The following is an 11,298-nucleotide window of genomic DNA, read 5'->3' as shown; positions in this document are numbered from 1 at the left end:
GGGGCAATGCTGGAGGACACACTTGGGCAGATGATTGCTGGACACACTGGGGCAATGCTGGAGACACTGGGGCAGATTGCTGGACACACTGGGGCAATGCTGGAGGACACACTGGGGCAGATGATTGCTGGACACACTGGGGCAATGCTGGAGACACTGGGGCAGATTGCTGGACACACTGGGGGCAATGCTGGAGGACTCACTGGGGCAGATGATTGCTGGACACAGTGGGGCAATGCTGGAGACACTGGGGCAGATTGCTGGACACACTGGGGCAATGCTGGAGGACACACTGGGGCAGATTGCTGGCAACACTTATGGCAATGCTGGACATACTGGGGGCAGATGATTGAGACACTGGGGCAATGCTGGAGACACTGGGGCAATGCTGGAGACACTGGGGCAGATTGCTGGACACACTGACGGCAATGCTGGACATACTGGGGAAGATTGCTGGACACACTGGGGGTAATATGCTGGATACACTGAGGTAGATTTCTGGACACACTGTCTGAGGGCAATGCTGGACACACTGGGGCAATGCTGGACACTGGGGCAGATTGCTGGACACACTGGGGGCAACGCTGGATACTCTGGGGCAATATGCTGGACATACTGGGGCAGATTGTTGAACACACTGTCTGGGGGCAATGCTGGACACAATGGGGCAATGCTGGACACACTAGGGCAATGCTGGAGACACTAGGGCAATGCTGGACACACTGGGACAGATTGCTGGACACACTGTGGGCAATGCTGGACAATTGGACATACTGGGGCGGATTGCTGGACACACTGGGGGCAATGCTGGACATACTGGGGCAGATTGCTGGACACTGGTGGTAATATGCTGGACACACTGGGGCAGATTGCTGGACACACTGTCTAGGGGCAATGCTGGACACACTGGGGCAATATGCTTGACATATTGGGGAAGATTGCTGGACACACTGTCTGGGGGCAATGCTGGACACACTGGGGCAATATGCTGGACACACTGGGGGTAATATGCTGGACACACTGGGGCAATATGCTGGACACACTGGGAGTAATATGCTGGACACACTGGGGCAGATTGCTGGACACACTGGGGGCGGGACTGGAGGCATGGGCAGATTGTAGATACGGGGCATGATTGGAGACACGGGGCAGAATGAAAGACATGGGGCAGGATTGGATCATGGGGCAGGATGGATACAATGGAGACAGATGGGGCAGGATGGGGAGATCATATGGGGTAGAATGGATACTCATGAGGGCAGGATGGGAGAACATATGGCTGGAGCCAGGAATGAGACACACGGGGCCAGGGTGGGGAATATTATTACCATAGGGGCTAATTAAGGGATATTATTACTGCAGTGATGTATTTATTTTATTTTTTGAGGACACTGTTTTAAATGGGGGGCGGTCCTGTTACTGTGCAGAGTGACACTATATCGCCTTTTTTTCTTCATGTGGTGTAATGTAGAAGTTGTGAAAAATTAAGTAATGTGTTCTGCAAGCGGAGCTCGAGATAACTGTGTTATTTCCTGCAGAAACGAGTCCTGGCTGGAAGAAATGATGGCGGTCTGTGCTGGATGAAAGATGAAGGACTTCACCTAGAGACGTCACTGGTGAGTCAGTGTTACCTATACACTGACACTATACACTGTATACTATATATAGAGGTCCTGTGTATAATGTCACCAGTGATCACTGTATTACCTCTACACAGACACTGCATACTAAGTACAGATCTCCTGTGTATAATGGCACTGATGGTGATAGTATTGTTTTTTTTTATTACTGATCAGTATTGTAGTATTCAGTCACTATGTGGTGGTAATATGTGGTCTGGAAATGGTGTTTGTCCCTTGTATGTGCTATTTGGTCACCAAGTGGTTGTAATTTTTGGTCTGGTCATGGTGCGGTGGTATTTGTTCCTTGTATGTGATATTATTGGTCAAAATATATCTACCGTAAATTGTATTGCAGATTTTAACAAATATTTAATAGGTTACAGTAGAGTAGGGCCCGGCCATTTTTCTGGAATAATCTGGCTCGGATATATCATGACCCCCGTCACATGACCCCCATCACATTACCGGGGGGGCCCACAGTGTCTGAACAGCCCGGGGCCGTGGCTACCCTTAATCCACACCTGGCGACACTACTCTATCCTCCTTCTCCTGGACCTGTCCTCTGCCTTTGACACTGTGGACCACTCCCTTCTGTTACAGACCCTCTCATCTCTTGGCATCACAGACTTGGCCCTACCCTGGATCTCATCATATCTAACAGACCGGACATTCAGTGTCTCCCTCTCCCATACCACCCCCTCATCTTGCCCCCTGTCTGTCGGTGTTCCCCAAGGCTCAGTTCTAGGACCCCTACTCTTCTCCATCTACACCTTCGGTCTGGGACATCTCATAGAATCCCACGGTATGCAGTACCATCTCTATGCTGATGACACACAGATCTACCTATCTGGACCAGACCTCACTTCCTTACTGGCCAAAATCCCACAATGTCTGTCTGCTATTTCATCCTTCTTTTCTGCTCGTTTTCTAAAACTGAACATGGACAAAACAGAATTCATCATCTTTCCCCCACCCGACCTATCTGTCAATGTCAATGGCTGCTCACTTTCCCCGATCCCGCATGCTCGGTGCCTCGGGGTGATCCTTGACTCTACCCTCTCTTTCAAGCCACATATCCAAGCCATTGCTTCCTTTTGCTGATTCCAACTCAAAAACATTTCCCAGATCCGTGTATTCCTTGACCATGAAACCACAAAAACACTAGTGCACGCCCTTATCATCTCCCGCCTTGACTACTGCAACCTCCTACTCTCTGGCCTCCCCTCTAGCACTCTGGCACCCCTCCAATCCATCCTAAACTCTGCTGCCTGACTACCTGTCCCCCCGCTATTCCCCAGCCTCTCCCCTCTGTCAGGCCCTTCACTGGCTTCCTATTGCCCAGAGGCTACAGTTCAGAACACTAACAATGACATACAAAACCATCCACAACCAGTCCCCTCCATACATCTGTGACATGGTCTCCCGGTACCTACCTACACGCAACCTTCGATCGTGTCATGATCTCCTCCTCTCTCATCTGTTCCTCCCACAACCGCATCCCAGACTTCTCCCGTGCTTCCCCCATACTCTGGAACTCTCTACCCCAACACATCAGGCTCTCACCTACCACGGAAACCTTCAAAAAGAACCTGAAGACCCACCTCTTCCGACAAGCCTGCAGTGATCCACAGTCTACTGAACCGCCGCACAACCAACTCTACCCTCTCCTAGTGTATCCTCACCCATCCCCTGGAGACTGTGAGTCCTCATGGGCAGGGTCCTCCCTCCTCCTGTACTTGTGTGTGCCTTGTTTTACTCATGTTTATTGTACTTGTCTATATTTGCCCCGTTCACATGTAAAGCGCCATGGAATAAATGGCGCTATAAATATGTATAATAATAATAGTGATGAGCGAATGAGCCAGACAATCTCTGCATATGTTACCGTCGAACAGCCACGAGACGTGCAGCTGCGGGGTCTCGGACATATTTATCCACGCACGCCGAAGTCACTCGGTTAGCACCCGAGCATGCTCAGATAACACCTTATCCCAGCACGTTCGCTCATCACTTAAGTTCAGTTTTGTAGAGATTCAATTTCAGATAGAAGGAGGACATGATGTTAGAGACAGCAGAAAAGCAATCACTGGTGTTTTGTAGTAATGCAGGGGTGATGTCAGGAGAAGAGGTGTATACTTGGGTGTCATCAGCATAGAGATGGTACTGAAAACTGAATCTACTGATGGTTTGTCCTATAGAGGCAGTATATAAGTAGATATGGGCGGTCTTGGATTTTCTGGTCCGACAGTTTTGGACAAACAGAAAAAAGATCTGGTTCAGGTACCAGAACAGAACCCAGACCCCATTCACTTGAATGGGGGGCCCGAACATCCAGTGTTTGTAATGCTGTCATATGCATGAAAATCATCACTGTCTGTCAAATATCTGTGGGGCTGATGCCACCTTTGTATTGTCGGGTGACACCAAGCCCACGGCTTAGTAATGGAGAGGTGTCTATAAGGCTTCTACTAAGGCTTCTCCCCATAGGCAGACTCTATAGTATACTGCACACACCCCCTCTCCATAGGCGGACCCTGTAGTATACTGCACACCCCCCCTCTCCATAGGCGGACCCTATAGTATACTGCACACACCCCCTCCCCGTAGGCAGACTCTATAGTATACTGCACACATACCCTCCCCATAGGCAGACTTTATGGTATACTGCACACACCCTACCCATAGGCAGACCCTATAGTATATTGCACACACACCCTCCCCATAGTTAGACTTAATAGTATACTGCACATCCCCCCTCCCCATAGGCAGACTCTACAGTATACTGCACACACCCCCTCCCCATAGGCAGACTCTATAGTATACTGCACACACCCTCCCCATAGGCAGACACTATAGTCTCCTATAGACTCCCCCAGAAGAAGGCACGTACTCCAAAACGCGCGTTGGGGTGGTGGCGCCATGGGTCCGAGGTAAATATGCTGCAATAAACACTGTTGTTTCTCCCTTTAACTTTTATGATGCGTTTTGCTGGATGCTATTTACCAGTATAGCATGATTGTGTCCTAATATACAGGGGACCTGCTATACATGGGCTTTATTGTTAATCTAGGGTGCAGTAATTATGAGATTGCATGGTGCTTGCCTTTGACCTGTGGCTCCTCTGTAGTTATAACCATCATAGAATCCCAAAGTAATGGTATAATATGACTTTATGTGACTATGTTGTATAATAATAAATTAATTGTTTTCTACTTTGATCCTAGTTGTGCAACTTTTTCTATGTAGGGGTTACTCTATAGTATACTGCACACACACCCCTCCCCATAGGCAGACCCTATAGTATACTGCACACATACCCTCCACATAGGCAGACTTTATGGTATACTGCACACGCCCTACCCATAGGCAGACCCTATAGTATACTGCACACATACCCTCCCCATAGGCAGACTCTATGGTATACTGCACACACCCTACCCATAGGCAGACCCTATAGTATATTGCACACACACCCTCACCTTAGTTAGACTCTATAGTATACTGCACACACCCCTCCCTATAGGCAGACTCTATAGTATACTGCACACACCCTCCCCATAGACAGACCCTATAGTATACTGCACACATACCCTCCCCATAGGCAGACTCTATAGTATACTGCACACACCCTTCCCATAGGCAGGTTCTATAGTATACTGCATACACCCCCTCCCCATAGGCAGACTCTATAGTATATTGCACACACACCCTCCCCTTAGTTAGACTCTATAGTATACTGCACACACACCCTCCCCATAGGCAGACCCTATAGTATATTGCACACACACCCTCCCCATAGGCAGACCCTATAGTATATTGCACACACACCCTCCCCTTAGTTAGACTCTATAGTATACTGCACACACACCCCTCCCCATAGGCAGACCCTATAGTATACTGCACACATACCCTCCCCATAGGCAGACTTTATGGTATACTGCACATACCCTACCCATAGGCAGACCCTATAGTATATTGCACACACACCCTCCCCTTAGACTCTATAGTATACTGCACACACACCCTCCCCATAGGCAGACTCTATAGTATACTGCACACACACCCTCCCCATAGGCAGACCCTATAGTATATTGCACACACACCCTCCCCTTAGTTAGACTCTATAGTATACTGCACACACACACCCCTCCCCATAGGCAGACTCTATAGTATACTGCACACACCCCTCCCTATAGGCAGACTATAGTATACTGCACACACCCCTCCCTATAGGCAGACTCTATAGTATACTGCACACACCCTCCCCATAGGCAGACCCTATAGTATATACTGCACACATACCCTCCCCATAGGCAGACGCTATAGTATACTGCACATCCCCCCTCCCCATACGCAGTCTCTATAGTATACTGCACACACCCTTCTCATAGGCAGGTTCTATAGTATACTGCATACACCCCCTCCCCATAGACAGACTATATAGTATACTGGACACATACCCTCCCCATAGGCAGACTCTATAGTATATTGCACATCCCCCCTCCCCATACGCAGTCTCTATAGTATACTGCATACACCCCCTCCCCATAGGCAGACTCTATAGTATACTGCACACACACCATCCCCATAGGCAGACCCTATAGTATATTGCACATCCCCCTCCCCTTAGGCAGTCTCTATAGTATACTGCACACACCCTCCCCATAGGCAGGCTCTATAGTATACTGCACACACCCTCCCCATAGGCAGGCTCTATAGTATACTGCATACACCCTCTCCCCATAGGCAGACTCTATAGTATACTGCACACACCCCCTCCCCATAAGCAGACCCTATAGTATACTGCACACATACCCTCCCCATAGGCAGACGCTATAGTATACTGCACATCCCCCCTCCCCATAAGCAGTCTCTATAGTATACTGCACACACCCTTCCCATAGGCAGGTTTTATAGTATACTGCACACACCCTCCCCATAGGCAGAATCTATAGTATAATGCACACACACCCTCCCCATAGGCAGTCTCTATAGTATACTGCACATCCCCCCTCCCCATAGGCAGGCTCTATAGTATACTGCATACACCCTCTCCCCATAGGCAGACTCTATAGTATACTGCACACACACCCATCCCATAGGCAGACCCTATAGTATACTGCACACACACCCTCCCCATAGGCAGACTCTATAGTATACTACACACCCTCCTCCCCATAGGCAGCCCCTATAGTGTACTGCACACACACCCTCCCCATAGGCAGACTCTATAGTATACTGCACACACCCCCTCCCCATAGGCAGACCCTATAGTATACTGCACACATACCCTCCCCATAGGCAGACCCTATAGAATACTGCACATCCCCCCTCGACCTAGGCAGACCCTATAGTATACTGCACACACCCTCCCCATAGGCAGACTCTATAGTATACTGCACACACCCCCTCCCCATAGGCAGACCCTATAGTATACTGCACACACCCTCCCCATAGGCAGGTTCTATAGTATACTGCATACACCCCCTCCCCATAGGCAGACTCTATAGTATACTGCACACACCCCCTCCCCATAGGCAGACCCTATAGTATACTGCACACACACCCTCCCCATAGACAGACCCTATAGTATACTGCACATCCCCCCTCGACCTAGGCAGACCCTATAGTATACTGCACACCCTCCTCCCCATAGGCAGACCCTATAGTATATTGCACACCCTCCTCCCCATAGGCAGACCCTATAGTATACTGCACACACACCCTCCCCATAGGCAGACTCTATAGTATACTGCACACACACCCTCCCCATAGGCAGACTCTATAGTATACTGCACACCCTCCTCCCCATAGGCAGCCCCTATAGTGTACTACACACACACCCTCCCCATAGGCAGACTCTATAGTATACTGCACACACACCCTCCCCATAGACAGACCCTATAGTATACTGCACATCCCCCCTTGACCTAGGCAGACCCTATAGTATACTGCACACCCTCCTCCCCATAGGCAGCCCCTATAGTATATTGCACACCCTCCTCCCCATAGGCAGACAGTCAGACTCTATATAATATAAAGCGCCCCATAAAAACAATAAATCCAATACTCCCCTTTCTTCCTCCGCTGCTCTGAGCGCCTACACACCTCCGGACAGCGGGCGCCCGACAGTGATGTCATCGCTCCAGCTGACCATGTTGGTGACATCAGACGCTGAGAGGAGGATGATGGGAGAGGGAGCGTAACACTCCTTCTCTCATCAATGAAGTCAGCTGTAGCAGCTGCGACTCAACCCGACATGCGTTTCACCTATTCTTCTGGGGGCGACCCCAGAAGAATAGGCGAAACGCGCGTCGGGGTGAGACGCAGCTGCACTGACACGTCACACAGGTATTAGTATGTGACTCCATGCACCTTATATTTTCCAAATAGAGTAGCACTGTACACATAGACTCTTTAGTATACTATATTGATGACTATTATAGATTGTCACTAGTGTGTACCATTTAATATGTACAAATGGCACCTTGATCTATATTAGACTGGATGTGAATATTTGTTTTATGGTTTCCATATGATTATGATGCCTATATGGTGCATACCTGTATGTGAATCAGTGTGTCATTCTGCTGTCGGTTGTTAGTCGTTCTGTTGAGGCATCCATTATATACTGTTAACATGATTTTATGGATATGTATTTGAAATAAATGTTATCAATAGTTTTACATCCACTTCATGGGCCTTTATTGGGGCTAAGGAACATCTGAGAACCGCTGGTGACGGAGCTGCTGCGAGTTCGGCGTCAGAGATCGGTGGTGACGTCATCGACGTAAAAAATTGGGGCGGATCCCACGCTGTTTTTTAAAATTATTTAACTAAAAAAAACATCAAAGGGACCCCTCTATTCTTGATAACCAGCCTTGATACAGCTGACAGAGCCTGGTGGGGGGGATGCTGGACTGAGCTATGAGATGATCCACAGCTCCTATGGATGAAAGAATAATAAAGTGATAGCTCCTGTAAGGAAAGAGCCCACATCATCCCAGCTGATAGGCAAGAGGTGCTCAGCAGCTGCGGGAGGACACGCGGTCTGCACTGAGGCGCAGGCAGCAGCGGTATTTAGGCAGCTGTGGGCGGGGTTATGAGAAGTGGGCGTGTTTGGAATGTCAGATTGACAGACAGATCTGCGGAGCAGTTACACGGTAATGGGCGGGTCTTATTCTCTAGGCGTGTCTTTCATCCTGGTATGGGCGGGGCTAAGCAGTCCCAGAAGCCGCACATTGGGCGTGCCCCTGTGTGGGCGTGGCTGTGGAGGAGGCCCCTGCGGCTGGCGGCGCGCTGCTCACAGTCTCCGCCGCAGACATGGCGCCCTCCGTGCTCCTTCCCGGGGGTCTCCTCCTATTAGTGGGCGCTCAGCTGCTGGCCGCCCGGCTGGAGCCCTACGACCTCCTGTATGACAGCGGCGTGCAGGCGTATTACCGGGAGGACTGGCCGTCCGTCATCCTCTCCATGGAGAAAGCGCTGCGCAACCGGGAGCTCCTGCGCCGCCACCGCATCACTTGTCGCATGCAGTGCGCCAATACGAGCGACTACTCCGCTCAGCCCCCGGGCCGGGGACCGCTGCAGGACCTGAGCCTCTTCCAGAGGGTGCTGGAGCGGGCGGCCTGTGTGCGGGGGTGCGAGCGCCACAACATGGGGGCCCCGGACACCTACTTTATGGCCAGCGAGGAGCTGGAGCTGGAGTTCAGGAAGAGGAGCCCCTACAACTACCTGCAAGTCGCCTACTTCAAGGTACAACTACTCCCAGCATTCCTCCAGTACTGCATGCCTGGAATGGGCTGTGCTCCCTGCTCATCAGTGCTGGCACTACAAGAACCAGCCTGCACTAGCCAGGGATAGGTGTCCATAGTGCTGGGGGCTGCAGTGTATAACCCCCATCATCCGTGCACTCACAACACTGTACTACAAGTCCCAGCAGTCAGTGATGGGCTGTGCTCCCTGCTCATCAGTGCTGGCACTACAAGAACCAGCCTGCACTAGCCAGGGATAGGTGTCCATAGTGCTGGGGGCTGCAGTGTATAACCCCCATCATCCGTGCACTCACAGCACTGTACTACAAGTCCCAGCAGTCAGTGATGGGCTGTGCTCCCTGCTCATCAGTGCTGGCACTACAAGAACCAGCATGCACTAGCCAGGGATAGGTGTCCATACTGCTGGGGGCTGCAGTGTATAACCCCCATCATCTGTGCACTCACAACACTGTACTACAAGTCCCAGCAGTCAGTGATGGGCTGTGCTCCCTGCTCATCAGTGCTGGCACTACAAGAACCAGCATGCACTAGCCAGGGATAGGTGTAGGGATAGGGGGTTATACACTGGAGGCTGCAGTGTATAACCCCCATCATCCGTGCACTCACAACACTGTACTACAAGTCCCAGCAGTCAGTGATGGGCTGTGCTCCCTGCTCATCAGTGCTGGCACTACAAGAACCAGCCTGCACTAGCCAGGGATAGGTGTCCATAGTGCTGGGGGCTGCAGTGTATAACCCCCATCATCCGTGCACTCACAGCACTGTACTACAAGTCCCAGCAGTCAGTGATGGGCTGTGCTCCCTGCTCATCAGTGCTGGCACTACAAGAACCAGCCTGCACTAGCCAGGGATAGGTGTCCATACTGCTGGGGGCTGCAGTGTATAACCCCCATCATCCGTGCACTCACAGCACTGTACTACAAGTCCCAGCAGTCAGTGATGGGCTGTGCTCCCTGCTCATCAGTGCTGGCACTACAAGAACCAGCATGCACTAGCCAGGGATAGGTGTCCATAGTGCTGGAGGCTGCAGTGTATAACCCCCATCATCTGTGCACTCACAACACTGTACTACAAGTCCCAGCAGTCAGTGATGGGCTGTGATTTCTGCTTAGCAGTGCTGGCACTACAAGAACCAGCATGCACTAGCCAGGGATATATGTCCATACTGCTGGGGGCTGCAGTGTATAACCCCCAACATCTGTCCACTCACAATATTGTACTTGTAGGACTACAAGTTCCAGCATGCTGAGCAGCCTCTTACACCTTAGCCTGTAGAACTACTAAGACCAGCATGCACTAGCCAGGGTTACATGTCCATAGTACTAGGGGCTGCAGTATATAACCCCCATCATCTATACACTCCTAGTATTGCACTTGTAGAACTACAAGTCTCAGCAGTCCGTGATGGGCTGTGATATTTGCTCATCAGTCCTGGCACTACAAGAACCAGCATGCACTAGCTAGGGATATGTTGCGTCCATCTTGCTAGCGGGTGCAGTGTATAACCCCCATCATCTATACACTCCCAATATTGTACTTGTAAAACTACAAGTCTCAGCAGTCAGTGATGGGCTGTGATCTTTGCTCATCAGTCCTGACACTACAAGAACCAGCATGCACTAGCTAGGGATATGTTGTGTCCATCTTGCTAGCGGCTGCACTGTATAAGCCCCATCATCCGTGCATGGACCCTGTAGAACTACTAGTCCCAGCATGCTGCAGTGCAGAGCTGCTGCTGGCTGCGCTGTGCGGCTGGCACATGTGTCACAGGCTCTGGAGTTACAGAAGTTTCCGCTGCATCTTCAGAAAACTTCCCTCCCCCATTCAAAGCACTGCCACGTATTGAGGTGGGGAAAGCCTCCATCCTCTGCCCTCCCACCCTGCGCAGCCTCCCCCCAGCTCAG

At 50.6% G+C, this 11,298-nt stretch overlaps 1 protein-coding gene across 1 annotated transcript in view; it reads left to right on the top strand.

The window, feature by feature from the left end:
- The first annotated feature begins 8,885 nt into the window (after positions 1 to 8,885).
- The window catches only part of P3H1 (prolyl 3-hydroxylase 1), a 37,094-nt gene continuing 34,681 nt past the window's right edge, over positions 8,886 to 11,298 (top strand). The window contains exon 1 of the mRNA XM_069742104.1: positions 8,886 to 9,374. Within this exon, the coding sequence (XP_069598205.1) occupies positions 8,946 to 9,374 (429 nt within the window). The 5' untranslated portion in view covers positions 8,886 to 8,945. The remainder of the gene's footprint in view (positions 9,375 to 11,298) is intronic.

The sequence above is a fragment of the Ranitomeya imitator genome, chromosome 10 (assembly GCF_032444005.1).
Source record: "Ranitomeya imitator isolate aRanImi1 chromosome 10, aRanImi1.pri, whole genome shotgun sequence".
Classification (NCBI taxonomy): Eukaryota; Metazoa; Chordata; class Amphibia; order Anura; family Dendrobatidae; genus Ranitomeya; species Ranitomeya imitator.
This window is presented reverse-complemented; position numbering and strand designations above follow the sequence as displayed.